Source organism: Rhinoraja longicauda, chromosome 33, assembly GCF_053455715.1.
Source record: "Rhinoraja longicauda isolate Sanriku21f chromosome 33, sRhiLon1.1, whole genome shotgun sequence".
In the NCBI taxonomy this organism is placed as follows: domain Eukaryota; kingdom Metazoa; phylum Chordata; class Chondrichthyes; order Rajiformes; family Arhynchobatidae; genus Rhinoraja; species Rhinoraja longicauda.
The window spans coordinates 11,409,466-11,432,826 of NC_135985.1; the positions used below are offsets into that span (position 1 = coordinate 11,409,466).

Genomic DNA, 23,361 nt, shown 5'->3' on the forward strand with positions numbered 1-23,361 from the left:
ACTGCATTTGGCAACATTCACTTAAGTCCTATCCTGTTGCTCGTCTGGCTACCAACTGCTATACCTTCTTGGAGAAAAACAGAATGTTATGATTCATCAAAAAGAATAAATTCTTGCTAACACATGCATCAGTGATATAGTTTCCAGCAATGAGATTGCATTGGAGCAATTAAAACAAGTAGTCATTCCCGGTTAGTTCCCGGAATGGCGGGACTATCATATGTTGAAAGACTGGAGCGACTAGGCTTGTATACACTGGAATTTAGAAGGATGAGAGGAGATCTTATCAAAACGTACAAGATTATTAAGGGGTTGGACACGTTAGAGGCAGGAAACATATTCCCAATGTTAGGGGAGTCCAGAACAAGGGGCCACAGTTTAAGAATAAGGGGTAGGCCATTTAGAACTGAGATGAGGAAAAACTTTTTCAGCCAGAGAGTTGTGAATCTGTGGAATTCTCTGCCTCAGAAGGCAATGGAGGCCAGTTCTCTGAATGCATTCAAGAGAGAGCTGGATAGAGCTCTTAAGGATAGCGGAGTCAGGGGGTATGGGGAGAAGGCAGGAACGGGGTACTGATTGAGAATGATCAGCCATGATCACATTGAATGGCGGTGCTGGCTCGAAGGGCCGAATGGCCTCCTCCTGCACCTATTGTCTATTGTCATTATTCATGGAGATTTGTCAAGAGATTGTGTATTCTTGGAAATTTAGAAATGATCGCACCAAAAGATAAAGCTTTTGAAACTTGACAGGTTTGATGTTGAAAGGCTGTGTCCTTGGTGCGGAAAATAAAAAGACAAAGGACCCTAGTTACAGGATAATAAAGGGGCTAACGTCAGGAGAGTCAGGGGCGTTTTCAACTTCAACCCCCAAAGGCTTCAAATGTTGGGAGCTAATTGATATAGACGAGAAGCTGGCCGCTACATTGAGAATCGGGTACAACCTAGAAGTTGTGGAAGCCCATTCCACTGCGTTTGGTTATTCACCAAGTACAATCCCAGAGGCCTTGACTGTTCTTTTATTGAGCTGAATCACAGAGGCTGCTTTGCTCAATCATAGAGACTGAGGTGTTTTTGGATGTTAAATGGATCAAGAGGTCTGGAGACACACAAGGGATGTGGAGACCGAGTGTGAATTTGAACCAGGCACTGACCTCACTGAGTGCTTGAACAAGCTGGAGGGCCAATGAAAACTGAAACGAGGAGAGATGAGTACTCAATGTAAAATGTCAAAGGATAGATGAGTACTCAGTGTAAATCAGAGTGCTTGAGTACTTGATGAGTACTTCCTTTTCTTGTTCTGAACTATCTGAAGAATTCTGGTGCCACAGTCCTGGAGACTAGGGCTTCGGGTTGTCGTTGAGTTGGTTGATTGTTGTTTCAGGTTGTCCCTGACTAAGTGCCACAGCTGAGGTAACACTCCTCTCATGAATGTGAGCTGCCTGATACGCCGCGCCCACTTTACAGACCCCTTTGCTTAAAGATCTGCTGAGATGTTGCTCTTTTTTTTCCAGCTTTCCCCTTCCTTATACCCACCCAGCAATCTCGGTGACACCACAGCACACCACAGCACACCACAGCACACCACAGCACACTATACCATACAACAATAGCACAGGCAGCCACTGCCTCATTCTTTTTTTTTTGCCAATCAACTTGCATTGCTTCACTAAAGTTTGTAATATTGTGCCTGATTGAGATTAAATGTTCACTGTTTGAGTTGACTCGTCCAGCTGTGCAGTATTGAACGAGTTCAGATTTAATTATCTTTGACAAGGCATTAACGATCAAGATGTAGGCGTTTGATCTCTATTTCGCTGACGTTGACTGATCCTGTCTTGCACATGTGGAGACGTACTGAGCACTGAGAAGTGGCCTGGTGATGTTCCCGTACTGCACCTTTTTACTGAACTAAGGGTCTGTTGCGTGTCATGGCAGGACAGGGCCAAGCTGACTGGTATTTGTGTCAGGATATTTCAGGAAATCTTGTGGTCATCTGCTTCACAGTTCAAACGGGCACAGCTAAAAAGTGGTACCCCAATGATTAGTGACACCAAGGTACAACATGAATCAAAGTTGGAAGGAGAAGTACTTTAAAATGTATAGAACATCGCTGGGAATTTGGCTTCTGATTTTCCCAATGCAGTCAGAATACTAAAGATAAACTTGAAAAAAAAAAGAGAGATTTGTTGCAGACCTGGAATGGTTGGAAATACTTAATGGGCAGGAATCCAAAAACCTTCAAGTGAAAACGGATTGTGTTGAATTTCTTTAAAAATTAACTCTGGTGTGAAAGAAGTTGTGACATTTTATGCATTTGAAGAAAAATATTTCCAGTCTCTACTTCCGTCATAAGTAACAGCTTGCCTTAAATGCAGTTAATGTTTCAGAAAGGAGAGAATTGATGCAAGCAGTTGTGAAAATACCGATCACAATTGAGAATGAGATCAAAGGGATCAGTCGTGCTCGAGATGGGGGTGATAGAAAGGCGGTTTACAGAGAGGGTTCTAGGGTAGGACTGAGATCGTCAAAGCTTCCCCGGCGGATGATAAAGACGGAGGAAGTTGGATGAAAATAATGTCTAAAGAGAGTGAGTAAAGGAATGGTCAAATGGGGGGCACATTGGGGGATTTATATATTGAATGGAAATTTTGATCGCCATTCAAATGGGCAATAAATGAATGACAGGGTGAAATGAGATTGATGGAATAGAGACATTTTGTAAATTTGGAACTTTTATAGGGTGGAGCAGCCTCCAAAAAGAATCTAATCACCATCGTCATTTAATCTAGAGGGATGAGTCTTTGATGATCAGAATAAACCACGCTTCCCATCCAGCACAGTGTATTCACACAGCAGCTGCTTGCAATGTAAAAGCCAAAATCAAATGTCTTAATCATTCCAGAAACAAAAAAAAAGTTTGATAGATTTCTTTATTTCTTCTCATTTACTGTCAGAGTTTTAAAGTGATGGTATTTTACAGCTATATATGGTTGGAAATGGCTCTTGATTTCCAATGCAATTATAAACGTTGTTGTTTTCAGGAAATATCGAACTTAATATTGTGCAATTTACGTCAAGTTTAGTTTTTCCATTACCTGTACACATCTTGATTCCAGGAAAAAAAAATTGAAAATCTAAAACCCCTTCTCACAGAGCCAAACAAAAACACAGATGGTTGCTGTGACATTCAGCCATTGTAAACTTTGTCCATTGTGGGTTTTGATTTCCTGTTATGATCCAAGTATCTCAGAGCAACTGCTTTGCACAGAGTAGACATTTGGTTTGACAGGAACACCACAAGGCAGTACATCTATCAGACAATAAGAGTCTTCACCGCATGCCCAACACTATGGAAGGGTTGCCTGTGACCTGCTCCATTGTCAAATGCTGCACTTCTTTTCTGCAAAGATCTGTTTGAGTGTTTTTTCTGCCTCTCTTAATTCCAAGACAAAATGGCATTCCTTTTTCATGGACCATCTTCAATTGATAACTGCCACAACATCGTCCACCTCACAATTAACAAACCTAAGAATGGAAGAAAGAAGAGCAGGCTTGTTGTGTCATTTACCTGGGTCATGGCTAATCTCGGAGTCATTATCCAACCCCGTCCCCATATTCCATTGTCCCACAATGCACAAAAACATATCAAGCTTTATCTTAAAGCAACAGTGAAAGAGTTCTTCATTAGTACGGGTGTCAGGGGTTATTGGGGAGAAGGCAGGAGAACGGGGTTAGGAGAAAGAGATAGATCAGCCATAATTGAATGGGGGAGTAGACTTGATGGGCCGAGTGGCCTAATTTTACTATTTCTTATCACCTAATGACCTTATGAGCTCCAAAGGTCTGCCATCATCTGAACAAAGACATTTCTCCTCATCTCTGTCCTAAATAGTTTACCTTTTCTCAAATTGTACGACCCAGTTCTGAACTCCTCAGTGTGGGCACGCATCCTTCCGACATCTAAAGCGCCCAGTCTTTTAGAACATTTTATATGCTCATGAGATGTCATCCTTATTATGAACACTAAAGAGTATAGTGGCAAATTTCTGAATCTCTCCTCATGTGACCACCCACCATCCCTGGAACCTGTTGAGTGAATCTTTGCTCCGTTCCCATTAAAGCAAGTCAGCCTTTCCTCAAGTCCCAGTCCTCAAGCTGAAGCCTTTCCAAAGACCAGTATAATTGCAACAAACCCTTTGAAGATCTTTGCTTATAATTTGCTACCTGCTTTGTGACTCTAGAATCTATAAGGAAACAGGCCTATACATACAGTATATAACCCTATATATATATATATATATATACATACATACACATATATATATATACAACTACAGTGATGGATAGCATTGTTAAATATATGAGCAGAAAAGTCTCCCTTATTTTTATCTATCCGTGTAAAATGTGTGATCTTTGTGGGGTAGTCCTGTCAGATACCAATAACAATACCTCTGGTTTTTGTACGGAAAGAGAGGGATGGAGATTGTAGTACATTACAAAAATCTCAGTTGAGTTCAATTTGTTCTGTAAATAATGGTGATGTTGCAACCTCTCCATGGACGTTTGCCTGCAACATCTGGAGGTTTCATCCTTAATCCTTTCTTTATTTTTGATCTCAGTGGCCCTAAATGGAACTGTGAGCTCTCCTGCTAATCCTCCTGGGGGGGACAGTTCATGTACTATCCACAAAGCCTGCTTTTCCTTCACCAATACAAATGTCTATAAAACTGAAGCCAATGCAAGAATTGATTAAAACTGGCACAAGCTAAAGAAGCTTTTCTTAACCCCTCTCCTGCAATTGTGGACACAAAACGCTTGATGTATGATGTTTCTTCACATCTAGTCACAAATGTCCCAATTTCATTTCTGCTTGATGTTGAAGCAGCCAATACTTCCGCAGTTAATGTCCTCCGCAGTTTTTCTCCTCTTCCTTCGATTCTCCACTCCCTCTTCTTTCTCGATCTGTGCTAATATTGGAACTGGAACCGAGACAACAAAATGCAATGCTCTCTCGTTGATGTCGGCTCCATTCTGGGTTGTGCAGGAAGGAACTGCAGATGCTGGTTTAAACCAAAGGTAGACACAAAAAGTTGGAGTAACTCAACGAGACAGGCAGCAACTCTGGAGCGAAGGAATGGGTGATGACTTGAGTCAAGACCCTTCTTCAGACCCTTCTTCCACTCTGGGATCCTTTTCTCTGCTGTTCTCCATTCTGCTTCCGAAAATGTTGGTGAAAACAATACCAATTTGAGCGGCACAGAGTCACAGCAGTATAGTTGCTGCCGTACAGCGCCAGAGACCCAGGTTTGATCCTGACCTCGGGTGCTGTCTGTGTGGAGTTTGTACGTTCCCCCGTGACCATGTAGGTTTTCTCCCTGTGCTCCGGTTTCCTCCCACATTTCAAAAGCGGGCAGGTTTGTAGGATAATTGGCCTTTGCAAATTGTCACGAAAGTGAAGGATAGAACCAGTGTACAGTTTATCAATGATACACAAAAAGCTGGAGTAACTCAGCGGGACAGGCAGCATCACTGGAGAGAAGGAAAGGGTGAAGGGTCTCGACCCGAAAACGTCACCCTTTCCTTCTCTCCAGAGATGCTGCCTGTCCCTCTAAGTTACTCCAGCTTTTTTGTGTATCTTCAGTTTAAATCAGCATCTGCAGTTCCTTCTTACAGGAAATCAATGGTTGATGTGGACTCGGTGGGCCCAAGGGCCTGTTTCCGTGCTGTATCTCCAAAACTAAACTACAACTAAAACAAATTAAACATTAAAGAAGGAAAAACTTCTCCGTATTAACCTCTAACTAACCCTTCCAATTCACCCCCCCCCCGCTTTCCTCCCCAATCTGGATCCCACCCAAGACTCCCACCTCCACCTCCCCTCCACCTCCACCTCCCATCCCCCATCCCCCTGCTACTCTCATCTTCACTGGCTTCACAATCTGCAACTCTTCAATCCTGTCTCACGCCTTCTGCTCTTATCCCTGGCCTTTTTTTACAAACATCTACCTATCAAACCCCCCTCGCCTCTGCCCACCTATAACCTGCCTCACTTTGTCCTGCCTCTCCCCGTCTCCAGCTTATTCTCCCGCTCTGCCCCACAATCAATCTGGAGAAGGGTCTTGACCCGAAACGTCATCTTCTCCAGCGATGCTGCCTGACCTGCTGAGTTATTTCAGTGCTGTGTTCTTTTGTGCATTAACAATAGACAATAGACAATAGACAATAGGTGCAGGAGTAGGCCATTCAGCCCTTCGAGCCAGCACCGCCATTCAATGCGATCATGGCTGATCACTCTCAATCAGTACCCCGTTCCTGCCTTCTCCCCATACCCCCTCACTCCGCTATCCTTAAGAGCTCTATCCAGCTCTCTCTTGAAAGCATCCAACGAACTGGCCTCCACTGCCTTCTGAGGCAGAGAATTCCACACCTTCACCACCCTCTGACTGAAAAAGTTCTTCCTCATCTCCGTTCTAAATGGCCTACCCCTTATTCTCAAACTGTGGCCCCTTGTTCTGGACTCCCCCAACATTGGGAACATGTTATCTGCCTCTAATGTGTCCAATCCCCTAATTATCTTATATGTTTCAATAAGATCCCCCCTCATCCTTCCAGCATCTGCAGTTCTTTCTTTCCACATTTTGTATTCACCAGGACGGGGTTGTGCCTTTAATGCTACGGCAAACCTTAGTCCTTTACTCGGGGTCAGTTCCTGCTCACAGGCATTGAATGCACAGTGGAGTTGTGTGCTGGTGATGGTGAGCAAGCATGGAGAGCTGTTTGATGTCACGGAGCAGGCTGAGTGGCCTTCATGTATCTGTGTATCATTGCCCATACCTGGATATCTGACAGATCCTGAATCTCACGGCACTTTTTGGCCTCCATCAGGTTTTTTGGTCAAATTCCACAAACCGCACAAAAAAATCCGGTGCAGCCCAAAGGATTTTCTAGGCCTAGATTATTGCCACAAAATAACAGAAAAAAAATAAGAGGCGTTTTTAGAACAATGTTTGTCCACGAGATGCAAAAGGCTATTAGTCAAAGAATATCACTTTACATTGCCAGAATGTAAGGGAATTGTATGCAAACTGGAGGAACAGCACCTCCGATTTCGCTTGGGCAGCTTACAACCCAGTGGTATGAACGTTGATTTCTCTAATTTCCAGTAACACTTGCATTCCACCCTTTCCCACTCTCATCATCCTATTAGTTCCATTATTTGCCTCCTTGTATCCTTGTGTTATCACCTCTTCTCCAGCCAACAATGGGCCATTATGGGCTCCACCTTTCCTTGGTCATCTGTTACCGGTTCTGCTTTGTCCTGGCCTTTTCTTACCTCCAGTTCCCTCCCCTCTACCTTCGGTCTGAAGAAGGGTCCCGACCCAAAATGTCACCCATCCTTTTTCTCCGGAGATGCTGCCTGACCTGCTGAGTTACTCCAGCGCTTTGTGTCTGTCTTTGGTAAGTACCAGCATCTGTAGTTCCTTTCCACACATGTCCATTTACCTATGGATCTGCTGAGACGGAGATCATTGAATTTTTACGGGATGTCTTTGTGAGAAGAGAGAGCAGGAACATGAGGTTAATTTGGAATTGTGTCGCAAAGAGTGAGTAAAGACACACTGGGCTGAATGGCCTTGTTCTGTGCTGCCTGGTTCAAAGCTTGCTGGTTCCAAGTTCTACCCATGTTGACTGCAGTGACGCTGCACAGTTTCAAGTGGAGATGCAGGAATTACTCCCTTTGATTTTACGAGGCATCAGATCATTAAACATTTAAATAGAAAACGGCTGGGCTTGATGTCATGTTCCAACGTTTCTTGCCAGCTGCGATGCTTAAATTTCATTGCAATAAAGTAAATTCTGCTTTCCATTTAAGAAACAACACTATCCTTATCAACAAAGAAAAAATGGACCGTGGGAGAATTGAAAATCAAATTGTTTGTGAGCACAAGGGTAAATATTTGGGGACATAATGTGCAGTGTGGGACCCTCTGGTCTCCAGATGGGTTCAGGCCATTGGCCCGCCTGTGGGCAGTGGTTCGGTGACCAATTTTATCTGTATCACTCAACATTTATATTCAATAATTACATGGAGCTCAGTCAGGATAGAACCGTCACGTGGAAAGGAGTTTAAGTAACAAAGTAGTGGTTAGCGGTGACCCACTGTGGAAATGAGAGGAAAGGCTGAATACGAAAAGGTGATGCGAGGGCAGGAGGTACCTTCTTACGCAAAGGACTTAGAGGAATGGAATTTGATTTCCGTCCCCAACTCTCCCGCCCATCCCACCCAAAGACCGTGCATGCTGAATTAACTGAAGATTTCAGTTCTCGGTGATTTTTCTTTTTGTTAGGTGAGGGTGTTGAGAGACAGAGCGGAAAGGTGGAATCATGGAGATAATCATTTCATATAATGGAGATGATCATATCAGATACATGGTCCTGCTTTCTTGGAAGCAGTTGTGTACAGTTTGTGTGTTTGTCCATGAGTCAATGACAGATAACTATCAGGTTGAGTTGGACCGATACATGGCCCACTTTGGTCTTCAGTAAAGATGTCTGAACCCGTTGAGTTTTCCAGTGTGTCCCCATCCATAACTCCAAAGTTTCATTCAGTGACAGAAGATGCTCAAAGTCTAACTGACCTAATGCTGTTCCTAATGTTACCATGTCTCCAACCTGAATCCCTGACTGTGGTGATGTCAAACACCCAATTGAGAAGTTGATCACAAATCACAAACATCACAACAGGCTTCTTAAAGGTTTTGATACGTGCCATTTTTTTATTTTGCCATTTAAAAATATTTTTGCTGCTCCATTCCTTTTGCAGTTAATTTTCAGAATTTTTAGAATTTTTCCAAAATAATGCATAGTTTATTTTTCTGCTGATGTCTGGCTAAATCCGTACGAAAATGAGAAAATGTTTCATGTATCGGTGGGCTTTTTAAATTAATAGGGACGGGGATACACTGGAAATCATCTTTACTGAAGACTAAAGTGGGCCATGTATCGGCTGTATGTAGGTATGTAGGTTAATTGGCTGGGTAAATGTAAAAAAATTGTCCCTAGTGGGTGTAGGATAGTGTTAATGTACGAGGATCGCTGGGCGGCACGGACTTGGAGGGCCGAAAAGGCCTGTTTCCGGCTGTATATATATGATATGATATGATAACTCAACCTGACAGTTTTCTATCATTGACTCATGGACAAACAACCAAGGTGTAGACACTGGTTCCAATAAAGTAGAACCATGTATCTGATATACTGTCCTTTCACTGCGTCCCTAGTTACTAGATGAAGATTTAACTTACTGCACAGCTTGCTAATTTTATCACTGAAGAAGGGTCTCGACCCGAAACGTCAACCATTCCCTCTCTCCTAGATGCTGCCTGATCTGCTGAGTTACTCCAGCATTTTGTGATACCACGCTAATTTTAAAGATCAACACAAACCTGTTGATTGGGAACCTATTTGCAATTTGGACGAAATGAAACTTGGTGAAATTGGGTTGGCTGGAAACTGAGAAGAGGAATGAGTTCCTCAGCCAAAGAATTGCCAAGAAGTTTGGGCGAGGGAGAGAAAACAGGGAGGGATTTCCATATTCATTTACAAAAATGATGGCATTTCAAAAGTTATTCATTTGCCATTTAACATGTCCCATGTATTGTACTCGAGTCATAGAACTGTACAATGCAGAAACAGACCTTTCGTCCCAACTTATTCATGCCGATAAAGTTTCGTAAGGGAGCCAGTGCCATATGGGCCTGTATCCTTCAAAGCTTTGCTCTCCATCTATCTGATTGTGTTTTAAATGTCATATTTGTACCCGTCCACCATTTCCTCTGGCAGGTCATTCCACATATTCACCACCCCCGTGGCAAGAAAATAACCCCTCAGCTCCCTGTAAAACTTTTCCTTTCCCATGTTAAACCTATGCCGTCCAGCAGTAGACACACCTACCCTGGGAAAGGATTGTGGCTATTCACCCACTTTATGCCCCTCATAATTTTAGAAACCTCAATAAGGTCACTCCTCATCCTCAGCCTATCAACCTCTTGTTATAACTCAAAACATTACGACCCAGTACCATTCTCATAATTTCTTTTACACCCTTTTCAGTTCAATAACATCCTTCCTATAGCACGGTGACCAGAATTATACACAATACTACAAATGTTGCCTTATCCAGTGTCTTGTACAGCGCTAACATGATGCTCCAACTCCTGCAATCAATACTCTGACTGATGAAGCATATCAAATGCCTTCACCAACATGTCTACCTGTGTTATCTTCAGGGAACTATGTTTCTGCAGCTAAGTCTCTGTTCTCGGGGCATCTAATATTCCTCGGGCAACTTACATTAACTGGGTAAGTTCTGCCCTAGTTGGTCCTACCAAAATGCAATACCTCGCATCTTCTGTGGGCAGCACGGTGGCGCAGCGGTGGAGTTGCAGCGCCAGAGACCCAGGTTCGATCCCGACTACGGGTGCTGTCTGTACGGAGTTTGTACCTTCTCCCCGTGACCACATGGGTTTTCTCCAAGATCTTCAGTTTCTTCCCACACTCCAAAGACGTACAGGCGTGTAGGTTAATTGGATTGGTATGTGTAAATTGTCCCAAGTGTGTGTAGGATAGTGTTAATGTGCAGGGATCGTTGGTCGGAGTGGACTTGGTGGGCAGAAGGGCCTGTTTCCGCGCTGTATCTTTAAACAAAACTAAACTAAACTAAACTCCATTTGACATTCCTTGGCCCATTGGCTCAGTTGATTGAGATCTCATTGTAACCTTAGCTAACTTTCTTCATTCTTCAGTGTACATTATACCATCAATTGTAGTGTCATGCCACCTACATTCACATCATTAATACAAATAAGGACAACAGTAAACTCCACACCGATTCCTGTGGTCCACCACTTATTGCAGGCCTCCAGTCTGAAGAACAATCAGAAGTTCTCCTGTCTGAAGAACAACCATTACAACTCTGTTTCCTGTCCTTCAGCCAATTAGGAATCCATTAGGCTAGTTCTCCCTGATCCAGTGTAATCTAATGTTTAAAAATCAGCCTACCATGCAGTACCTTGTCAAAGGCCGTACTGACATCTATGTAGACAAAATCTACTGTTCCACCTTCGTCAATTCTCCTGGTCACCTCTTCAAAAAGCTCATCTAGACAAAAAGTGCTGGAGTAACTCAGCGGGTCAGGCAGCATCTCTGGAGAGAAAGAATGGGTGATGTTTCGGGTCGAGACCCTTCTTCAGACTGAAGAAGGGTCTCGACCCGATATATCACCCATTCCTTCTCTCCAGAGATGCTGCCTGACCCGTTGAGTTACTCCAGCACTTTTTGTCTACCTTTGATTTATACCAGCATCTGCAGTTTTTTTCCAACACATCTTCAAAAAGCTCTATTGAATTGGTGAGACATGATTTCCCATGACTATCCCTAATCATTCCTTACATTTCCAAATGCATGTAGATTCTGTCAGTCAGAATCTACCATAATAACTTAACCACCACTGATGTTAGGCTCATTGGTCTGTGCTTCCAGGCTTTTCTTTGCAGCCATTGTTCAATTGAGACTTAACCTGAGCTACCTTTCAGTCTTCTAGCACCACACCCGCGATTAATGCTGATACACATGTCTCTGTCAGTGACCCTGTAATTTCTCCCACAACTTCCCACAATGTCCTCGGATGTATTTGACCTGGTCGTGGGCATTCATCTACTATTGAAGACCTATCTGTAAGACCTCCAGCACCACCTCTTCTGTAATATAGACCCTCTTCACAAGATCACCATTAACTTCCTCGAGCTCAATAGCATGCATGTCTTTGTCCACGATAAATACGGCTGAGAAACATTCCTCGTCTAGTGTTTTCTATTGACTTATATCCAAGTCTTGAAACAAACCCGAACAAGTTCCAGTTAGATATTAAATGAGATCAATTTGTAAACATACAGAAAACATTAGAAGTGCTAGTTGGAAGTTACTTTAATGGAAGTAAATGGTTTAATAGGTAAGGAACCATGGACTTACTGAGGACTGAATGAGACTGCACCTCATCATTTTCCATGGACCACGTTCGTCCAACATATTTTACAAGTCTTTCCTCTTTATCTCTCTCTTCTCCTCTATCTCCCAAAGCTGGCACCATTGCCCATTGGAGCGGGGTGAACTTCAAAGGCAGTTGAGCCTGGAATCAAAAAAGCTGTATTTGTAAAAGGCTTTCAATTTATTGCTCTGCAAATAATTAACTTGATTTTTCCGACTTTCACATGATGAATGAAATACTTCTATTTCTAAAAGATTTCAAGAATGTCCTCTTAAAAACTCAAAGTCAAGACAGAGGGGAAAGCTATTTCCTGTCTCGAGCTTTTAAATGCCAGAATTCATTTATTTTTATTTTCTTGGTTATTTCATCCACAAGTGTCAATTAAGAGGAGAATCAGCCCACCATAATTCCCCCATAGCATTCTTCTGAAGTTGGCCATTAATGATTTCCCGTGATAATTACTCTAAAGTAGAGGGGATGATGAACATTTGCTAAATCCTTTCGGGCCAGACCTCACTTTGTATTGACCAGACCATGCTATGAATACAACACTGAGGAGATTTTCTACAAGTCAAAAGGGAACAGGAAGCAAACAATAAGTTAGAGCTTTGACAAATCTTTTGAGGAGAAAAAAAATGCAATAGTGTACTCCCATTTGTGGCCTTCTTATTAAGCAGGAAATTGCACCCTGTCCAATTCCAGTAAACTCCTCCATGCCTGGCAACTGATCCTCTCACCCTAAGGCGCCTCCTGAAGTCACGATCATGAAAGAGGTCCAGTTCAACACATCGCTTCCACTTTAATGTCTTTGAGTTGATTATTGGCCAAACATTCTAAAATAAGTCTCTTTCAACAAAAACATTGTAAGGCTGACTTCCTGAATAGTGTAAAGTGGCTGGTGAGAACGAGGAGGAAATATCTACTTTTGCTTAGATTTCTTGGACCGTCTATCTGAAGGGAAAGTATCCAAATACTCAAGTGCTTTGTTGCAGGGCCTGTGCAATTTATTGATTTTTCAAAACAGGAGAATTACAGGCTTGTTCAGGCTGCTCACCACCAACAGTTCCATGGGGGATATCTGACCGGCTGCTCTATGAAGGTCAGGTCATTCCCAACATCCTCAGCCCGCAGTTGGGAACAAGGTGGACGTCTTGTTGAACTTGGAGCAGGACCTTGTGCTCCACTGCTGGACAGCCTTGCATCTAGGATGCTTGAGCACAGCAATGCTCAGCTCTAGGCTCTACCTGGACATGAGTGGCCCATTCCTGCCAATAGTGTTAACAACGTACATGTGAAAGGAAGCACCGATAAACTGCTTGCCTTCACTTTACTTTGCAAATCCTTAATGTTTTTAATTACCCTCATTTAAATGCACTTTACTTCAGCTTTTTGTTCAGTTATCTTTAATTTATTAAATTACTTAAGTTGATTTTTAAACGTTCTTGATTATTAGGAACGTTTGAAAACAATTTGGAGAACCTTCGGTGACAACGAGTTGTCAAAAAGCCATCTGAGCAGTCTGGGGCAACAGAGGTGCTGAACCCAAGGCCAGACCACTGCTTATGGGCACTTCATTGCCGAGGGTGGTCACAGCAGCAGGACCTGCCGCCAAACTACATCCACAGGGTTGCAAAAGTAATGGGAAGCAGAGTTTTAGTTCAGGAGGGGAGTGTGACTTACAGTTTGGCTCAAGAACAATCTGACCCAATGTTAACGGGATTTGTTCACAAAACAATTCTTAACCTGATGATTATAATGAAGAACATAGAACAGTACAGGAAAAAAAATCAGGCCCTTCAGCCCGCAATGTCCATGCTTAACATGATGCCAAGATTAAAGTATCTCTTCTGCCTGCACGAGATCCATATCCCTCCATTGCCTGCATATCCACGTGCCTGTCTAAAAGCCTCCTAAATGCCACGATTGCATCTGCCTCTACCACCAGCCCTGGTAATGCATTCCAGGAAACCACAACTCTCTGTGTAAAAAAACACTTGCCCTGCACATCGCCTTTAAAATTATTTGGTATCGTTTGCAGCCATCCAAATCTCTGCACAATTAACAAAGTATTGCTGTGATCTGTAGTGACTGTTGTTCGGCAGGAAACTGCTGCAGCTAATTGATGTTCAGCAGGATCCTGCAAGGACTAAATCGTAAGCTGTGCACCCTGCTGTTTGTACCATGGGGCTGGCGGCAGGGCCAAGGACAAAGGAGATTCACTGGCCTCATTCACCCAGGGAGAGTGTAGAGTGGAGTCTGCCTGTGTGGTGCGCACAGAGTGAGACAGTGCGGGGAGAGGACAGGAATATTGAACAGCACTGGCTTGCAGGTTCACTTAAGGAAACGTTGTCCTTTTACCGACACTGTGCGCTTCAGGCTGGAATGGTCACCAAGTGCCTGAGTGTGAGAAAGGGTCAAGACCCTCCTTCTCTCCAGAGATGCTGCCTGTCCCGCTGAGTTACTCCGGCTTTTGGTGTCTATCTTTGGTTTAAACCAGCATCTGCAGTTCCTTCTTACACAGTTACAACAAAACTCGGATAATCCTTTATCTGATTGTTCAGAAATCCTCAGGGTTTGGAGCCTGGCACACTTCTTAGTTCGGAATGCCAGCGGGTTGTATGACCAGCGCCAGGGGCCTGGACTTGGTCCCTGTTGGTCTCCAGAGCCAGTGTTGGGAACAAGGTTTTGTCAGTAACTTAGGGAGATTATGGCCGGAGACGGGATCCGGAGAACTTGCAGAATTCAGCCTGGCTTGACTGAAATAGACAAACTGAAACATCACAGGTTAAATTTTAAACTTGTCGTGTTAGTCATAGAGTCATAGAGTTACACAGCATGGAAACACACCCAATGGCTCAACTTACCTATAACAACCAAGATGCCCCCATCTACACTAATCCCATGTGCCTGCATTTGACCCATACCCCTCTAAATCTTTCCATATATACTGAAAAAACTTTTCACTGAAGAAGTTTTAATATTGCTGTGGCACAGGGAATAATGGTGAAATAAAAATGTGGGGTCATTGTTAGGGGCAACATTTAATCCCCTGGACTATCTGTTGGTTCAGATTGAAGGTGTTGGATTGTGGGATATTTTCTGTACGGAGGAACAGTTCACAAGACAGGGGGTGAACACATACAGAGCACTACACTGAAGCTCAGGGGCTCATTTACTGTTTATAAGATGAGCAAAAAAGCTGGTGCATTTCAAGACCAGAAGGCAGGAGAATGAGATTGAGAGAGAAAGATAGATCAGCCACGATTGAATGGTGGAATAGACTTGATGGGCCAAATGGCCTAAATCTGCTCCAATAACTTATGAAGACCATTATTCTTTACATTCTGGGGGTCACATAGGACTATGGCTTAAGGTCTTATTCAAAAGACTGCCTCTCTGACAGTGTGGCACCCCCTCAGTACACCACTGAAGTGCCAGATTCAGGTCTCCCTGAAGAAGGGTGTGGGCCCACAGCGTTCGTTTGGAAAGTAGTAATGGGCTCCTGGTGGAAGTGGGCGGGGTGCAGCCGAGGGATAGTCCTGAGGAGCTGAGGCTCGTTGGATCTGCACAGAGAGCAGATCGAATGTTCTTGCTGATGGTGTCTCTCAGTAATCCAAGTATTGCCATCTGTTCTTTGTACAACACCCACAAGCAAACAAGCCAAGACTTCCAGTGTTTTTGTAATTCCTGTTACCCATGTCAGTGTAATTGCTATTTATAGGTGACTTGTTGAGTATTAAAAACAGGGTAGATGTTCAGACTGAGCCATCTGGTGGATTCGGGCCAGATAGTCACCTCTTCTGGCAAAACCCAGTGATCGTAGGGAATAAAAGGAACTGCCGGGGCTAGTTTATAGCAAAGATTGACACAAAATGCAGGAGTATCTCAGCGAGTCCATTTTCTCCGGTGATGCTGCCTGACCCGCTGATGGGTGTTCTGCTGATAAAGGAATCTGCTCCTACTCTGCATGTCCGAATGTGTATTCAGATTCAAATCAGTTTATTATCATATCCTCCAGGGTGCAATGAAATAGCTTGTTCACATGAAGCTCATAAAGTACACAGTGTATATGTTGACGATAGATACAACAATAAATACAATGTTGAGTGCAAAACAGCAGAATAGTGTATAGATTGTGGTGCAATTTGAAGTCGTGCAAAGCTACTTCAAATGGCACTGCTAACTCTCACATTCGCAGTGAGTTGGGCTTGGACAACCGTCAAAGTAAATAAAACTAAAGCAGGGACTAAAATCCCAGCCGCCCAATTCTCTGGGTTAACAGCTGCATTAACTACAAAACCCATCAGTCACCCAGCGGGGTTTCCAGAGTTCCTCGAGTGTGATCTATTTTAAAAAGGGAAAGCATTAAAGACTTTGAGGGCCCATGGAACACGACAAGTGAATGTGCTGCCGCTGTGACAGTGTGGATGGTACCTCCTCTCCCACACATCCATCACACTGATGATGTTACGACATGGCGATATACAAACAGCTGTTCAAAACATGTCCCTCACCTGGCCTAACATTTACTTTGCCAATTCCGTCTTAAGCCAAATTAATAGAATGTTTCTGAAGAATATTTAAATTGTTTCTTTCTACTTGTCTAAGATTTGTCACTTTGTTTTAATTGCACTTTGCTCTTGGGCTGTGTTGGCATTGATATGTTGTAAAGTTGGCATTCTGTGTTTCCAATTAGGTTGGGAAACTAATCCAGGAAGCAGCTGGTAAGAGCAACCTGAAGAGAGTGACGCTGGAGCTGGGAGGAAAGAGCCCAAACATTATCTTTGCAGATGCTGATTGTAGGTGTTTCTTAAAATATTGAATATTATGTATAAAGACATACTAGCACATGTACACATGTGGACAAGAGCACACATGCGTGCAAGACCTGTGAAGTACACACAGACGCAGACACACACATGCATGAACTCACACACACGCATACAAACGCACACATACCCACGTGCCCACATGCACACCCACACACACGCAAACACAGACACACACAGACAGACACACACACACTCACACACACACAGGACTCCGGTTGGGATAGAATGCACTGATACAGACTGACACATGCACACACGCACACACATACACACGCACACAGACAGACAGACACACACAGACAGACAGACAGACACACACACACAGGACTCCGGTTGGGATAGAATGCAGATACAGACTGACACATACACACACGCACACACACGCACACACACACACGCACACATACAGACACACACACACACACACACACACACACACAGAGACAGACAGACAGACAGACAGACAGACAGACAGACAGACAGACAGACAGACAGCCAGACAGACAGACAGACAGACAGACAGACAGACAGACAGACACACACACACACACACGCGCACAGGACTCCGGTTGGGATAGAATGGACTGTAGCAATTCCTCACCTGCGGAGGGAGTAACTCTGACACGTGTGTAATATTTTACTGTTTCTCAATTGTTAACTGAATGAAGATTAAGCATCCTCTCCTCCTCGAGCATCATGTGACAGGGAAACCAGCTAAAGTTAGATGAAAAAAAACACAAAGTGCTGGAGTAACTCAGCATGTCAGGCTGCATCTCTGGAGGTGACGTTTCAGGTCGGGGCCCTTCTTCAGCAGTTTGACCCGAAGCATCGCCTGTCCATGTCCTCCAGTGATGCTGCCTGACCTGCTGTGTTACTCCTGCACTTTGTGGGGTTTTTTTGTAAACCAGCGACTGCATTTCCTTGTATCTCCAATGAATAAGGCGAAGTTGCCCCAATCAGGCCAACCTTTGCTTTCTGCTTCCCTGGACAGAATAAAGGAGAGTAGGGAGGAGCAAAAACACAGAAACAGCTGATAAAGTAGATTCATTTACTGACCAAGGAAGACTCATAAAGAAAGAATGAGATTGTTTTCTCCTGCCAAGCATTTAAAGGACAGGAAGATCTCTGAGATCGTTTAACACTTTGGGGAATGCAGTGGTATTTTGGTACCAACCTAGATATCTTCTAGGTTCACAGATGTTGATGGTGCAAATAAAAAGCTGGACTGCATTCTCCTATTTTTATTTGTGATATTTACTTCGGAGATATGAAGTTTACCATTTTTGTAAGCATTTGCTGGAAAAATTTTGATACTTTGGAATTTATTGCCCAGTCTGTTACTGGCATTTCCTGACACAGGAGAAGTGCTAATGCTGGTTTTGTGCTCTTGGCTTGTTCTCACAGTGGACTACGCTGTGGAACAGGCTCATCAGGGAGTGTTCTTCAACCAAGGCCAATGCTGCACAGCAGGATCGCGGATCTACGTGGAAGAGCCGATCTATGAGGAGTTTGTCCAAAAAAGTACAGAACGTGCACAGAGAAGAACAGTGGGGAACCCTTTTGATCCAGCCACTGAGCAAGGGCCCCAAGTAAGATTTTTTTTTTCAAGCAAAGCAAACAAAAATATGACTGTGTCAATATTCATCCACTTTTATTATGGAGGAGATTTTTGGATCATGCTGTATCTTAGTTTTTTTGGAGCTCTGGACATGGGTCTTTGTTTAAAGAGAATCAAAACACAATGTTCCTCCTGTGCCATCCATCACATTACAAACATCAGAGGGAAACAGTTAATGTTACTCTTAATAAACCCCACAAATATTAGCATCACATTCCAGAGGAAGACAGACTTCTGATGTTTGTGCTTCTTGGCATAAGGCTGTTTCTGCCGTGTTATAAGGTTGCACATTTCACAGAACAGTATACAGTTTTAATTTCAATGGGGTTGGTCTTATTGTGGTGCCTTATAATGTTGGTTCTTTATAGTTTGATATAGTATTGTAAAAATTTTCAGTACAATGTCCGTTTGAGTTTATTGTGATACAGGGTAAAGCTATTTTATATTTACAATGTATTTCTTCTCCGGTATGTTGTAGACTGCCGTTTATTTTCCCAAAATGAGATAACATTTTTCTGCACGCATCACGACGTAGAATCTGGTGTGATATCGTGCCAAATGCAAAGGTCGTTTGGCTTGTGATGATGGATTGCTGCTCTGAAGGATTTCATTTGTTTTCAGATTGACAAGCTACAATGCGATAAAGTCCTTGAACTAGTGCACAGCGGCATCGCCGAAGGAGCAAAGCTCGAGTGTGGTGGTAAATCACTGGGGAAGAAAGGCTTCTTCATTGAGCCAACTGTCTTTTCAAATGTGTCGGATGACATGCGGATAGCAAAGGAAGAGGTACAAGAGTCTAAACACCCAACTAATTGCTGTTTAAAGTGGTTCGATTCTGCTATTCAACGGAATGCTACACTGTTGCCAAGATTTTCATTTAATTCTGAGCATTTTCATTCATTTATTTCAGATTTTTGGCCCAGTTCAACTCATTATCAAGTTTAAAACCATGGAAGAAGTGGTGGAAAGGGCCAATAATTCGCAGTTCGGACTGGTCGCCGCCGTCTTCACCAAGGATATTGATAAAGCATTAACAGTTTCCGCGGCAATGCAGGCTGGGACAGTCTGGTAAGAGTGGGCATGGTGTTTCGATTGCACTGGCATGGTGAAGATGTGACTGTCTGGAATGAGATTATTGACCTAATTACCCTGAGCAGTCTGACCCTTGATTCCCTTACAAACTTAGGTTTAATGTGAGGGGGGGGGGGGGGGGGGGGAAGATTAAGTAGGAACATGAGGCAACTTTTTGACACAAAGGGTGGTAGATATATGGACCAGAGGAGGTAGTTGATGCAGGTACCATCACAACGTTTAAATAACATTTGGACAGATACATGGATAGAATGTTTAGAAAGAACCAAATGCATGGTTGGTGTGGGCAAGTTGGGCCAAAGTGCCTGTATGACTATGACTCAATGATGTTCACATCAGTCCAGTAATGCTCTGCTTGTGAGGATTTCAAGAGAGTTTTTGCTCAAATGTGATGGATTTGCTCAACTGTCCATAGAGAATCAAAAAGGAGTCAATCTTGCAAAGCCTTGTTCGTGTTTTGCCCACCAGGAGCACAGACTGGGAAACCGTTCTTTGAGCTCCCTACCATGGTACTCTCTTCAGACTGGAGCCTTTACAAAACGTAGAATTCTGACACATCAACGATTCGGCAAATGTTTAGTTTTAACATAGACGCAAAGTAATCAATGAATTAATTATCAAGGACCATAGCAGCATTGTGAGCTACATCTCCAATAGCAATACGTATTTACCTTTGAAAACAAGAGAAGCTGAGCTTTTACCAAATGCAACATTACCAACTTATACCTACCGATCCCATTGGAATTTAGGCTATTCAACGCATTGAACCTGTGATGTCTTCTTAATCCTGCAAATATTTCACTTTCAAAATGCCTATCCAATTCACTTCTGAATAATATCTGCATTAGTTTTCACAAGGTTATGTGAAAGGATCAAGGGGAATATCACAGATTCAATGACCAAAAGGCCTATAGCTAAGCTCTTTGAGCCAATGCTTCCCAAACCTAACACGCACACGCACGATATAAAATAATTCCCACCTCCCCCCCCTCACTGTTTTGACGGATATCTTAAATCTGTGTTCTCTGGTTGCAAATCTTCTTTCCCAGTGAAAGAGTATCTCCCTATTTAATCCTTATATTTACATAAAATCCCCCTTAACCTATTTCTGTTCACTCATCCTTAATATTCCCAATAAATCAGCATCCTGGTCTTGACACTGTAAAGGCCCAGAAACGGGACAGAACAGTGACTTATCAAGTCAAGCCAAGTCACGTTTATGCACAAGTACGGTGCAGTACAAGTACATTGAAAATCTTGCTTGCAACAGCTTCACAGGCACATGGACTCAGACAACACGCAAATCCTTAAATTGTACATAAATTACATGTAAATTTTACAAGACAGTGAAAAGAAAAAGACCGCAAACAAAAAACAAGGTATTGATGCAAAGCAAAATTGAAAAGATAACATGGGTTCTGCAGGTTGGTTCAAGAAGCTAGTAGTTTTAGGAAAGTACCTCTTTGCTGAACCTGGTGAGATGGGACTTCAGGTACATCTTACAGAGGGCATTGCTCTAGTGGTGGGAATCCTTGTTGATAGATGCCGTGATCTTGAGGCAGCACTTCAGGTAGATGCTTTCTATGCAGAGAGCTGTGCACATGATGAACTGGGCTGAGTCCACCAATCTCTCATGCAGGTTTACCATTTCTTCATATTGTACTTTATTCCCTTAAAATTATACCCTATTTCAACAGCCGTATGTTTTTGGAATAACCTGCAACTTATCCTTTAGCTTCCAAAGATTTGTATATGTGTGTCTGTATCTGTGTCCCATGGTCTCTCTGTTTCCGCACCCCCTTTAACAATGCGCCATTCAGTATATATTAGTCTCCCTGACTCGCCTTGCAAAATGCATTACTTCACACTTCTCTGCTTTTAATTTTATCTCCCATGTGTTTGAGCGGTCTGTCGATGTCCTCCTGAAATCTGTTGCTGCCTTCCTAACACGTTCTTATTTTGAGAAGAGTGTGGATTTCTGATACAGTGTGCAGGGAGCCGTCGCTGAACAATGGATTCAAGCTGTCCAAGTCAGTTGGTGTGTTTCTGCCTCGCGCACTACTTTCGAAACTTGGCAACCATGCTGCAGTGCAGGCTGCTGCCAGGGCTGTTGCTGGCACCAGTCGCTGGCACCAGTCGCTGGCAGGCCTCTTTGCCTCAGATGGTTTCCAACCTCCTTCACAGGGCCTATCTCCGTCAGCTCAATCTGATGTCAAGTACTGTCATGTGTTTTATTCAAAGTTAACAGATTCCAGGATATGTAACATTATGTGAGAACATTGTTTGTATATAAGTTGGAGAACACGACCATTTTTTTTACAGGTTAGATTTGCTCTTTGAATTTTATACTGATCTTGTTGTTGCACATCTATTTCATCCAAAGTCCATTGCCTTGGGCTTTACCAATGCAAGGCAATTAGTCAATGTCTCTGCTGCTCCCTCGGTGACTGAATGGACAATGTAATGCGTGCAAGAAGAGTAAGAAGCAGAGTAATTCACTGACGTAATGTTAGCTGAGATACTGATGGGCTTGTGGGTAGGGGTGGGGTGTGGAGAGGCACACAACTTGATTTTAATTTTATTGGCCCTTCCTGTCCTGACTTGGGTTGTTTTCTTCAGTTTTATGCTCAGAAGCCAGCTGCAACCAATTCTATTTGGTTCCCTCCCTCCCCTGAGGATCTAAGGTTACCCTCTGGAATGGGCGTTTGAGGGAGGGACTGGAAGTTTGCTGATCAGACATGATTGAATACAAAGGAAGAGAAACATATTGACATAAAATATCACTGTGCTTCTACATACAACTTCAAGTTATCTCCTCCCAGAACCAGTGGTGCAAAATTGGCAAAAGTTGAAATTAGTAAAGAGCGCAATAGCAATTAGAAATAAAATGCTAAACTTAGGAGTCAATTTCAATGGTTCAAAATTTGATTCTCGGACTGCTAATGAATGGACCAATAAAAGCATTGACATGCCCACCAGAACACATTGCCTCACTCACACGCACATTCAGAGACGCACAGATCCCATCACTTCATTGGGTGATTGTGGCTAATTAAAAAATTAGCCATGTGGAAAACAATTATAGGGAAAACATGCATCAGGTCATTTTGGAAGCATCTTTAGTTGGGCTGAAAACATCAAATCGCAGACTCATTAATAGTGTGCTTCAAATTGACTCATATTTTAGAAATCTTGGCTAAGCATCAACGAATTTCAAGGAACGGGAATTACTCCAAGAACTGAATCCTTTGCACTATACTATAATTTCTGACACAGGGCAACTTTTCATTAAGGTTTTGGAAGAGGACAAATATGTGACATGATTTAAGTTGAGAGTTGCTATCTGTTCTGATTAGTTTGAGTTGATTCTGCTTTCTCTTTGCGGTGTATGCCCTCTTCCCAGTTTACAAATTTCCAGATTTTGCTTGTCTGTACCAATTAAATTCACTGTCATATGCCATGCGCCAAACCCTCCTGTGAATACTGCTCCAAATCATCTCTCAGTCTTTCTCCAGCAGTCTTGCTTGTTGACTTTGTAGTTGAAAACGTTTCTAGGAAAAGTAATTGAATTCAAATTAAATTAATTCTTTCTTTATTGCAGGATTAATTGTTACAATGCCTTAAATGTCCAGAGTCCCTTTGGAGGATTTAAAATGTCTGGCAATGGTCGAGAAATGTAAGTAGGTTTATAGACTCAGATTTCAGAACACCGAGTTTCTTACCAAAGTATGCTGTTGAATTTCTGCAGACACGATCTCTGCTAAACATAAA

At 42.9% G+C, this 23,361-nt stretch overlaps 2 protein-coding genes across 2 annotated transcripts in view; one reads left to right on the forward strand and one right to left on the reverse strand.

Moving 5' to 3' along the window:
* The window catches only part of aldh1a2 (aldehyde dehydrogenase 1 family, member A2), an 80,785-nt gene that overhangs the window by 51,895 nt on the left and 5,529 nt on the right, over window positions 1-23,361 (forward strand). The window contains exons 8-12 of the mRNA XM_078427391.1: window positions 16,745-16,847; window positions 18,285-18,469; window positions 19,120-19,284; window positions 19,409-19,566; window positions 23,192-23,266. Of these exons, the coding sequence (XP_078283517.1) occupies window positions 16,745-16,847; window positions 18,285-18,469; window positions 19,120-19,284; window positions 19,409-19,566; window positions 23,192-23,266 (686 nt within the window). The remainder of the gene's footprint in view (window positions 1-16,744; window positions 16,848-18,284; window positions 18,470-19,119; window positions 19,285-19,408; window positions 19,567-23,191; window positions 23,267-23,361) is intronic.
* Window positions 12,106-23,361, reverse strand: part of polr2m (RNA polymerase II subunit M) — a 126,031-nt gene continuing 114,775 nt past the window's right edge. The window contains exon 5 of the mRNA XM_078427400.1: window positions 12,106-12,189. The gene's annotated coding sequence lies outside the window, so the exon portion shown is untranslated. The remainder of the gene's footprint in view (window positions 12,190-23,361) is intronic.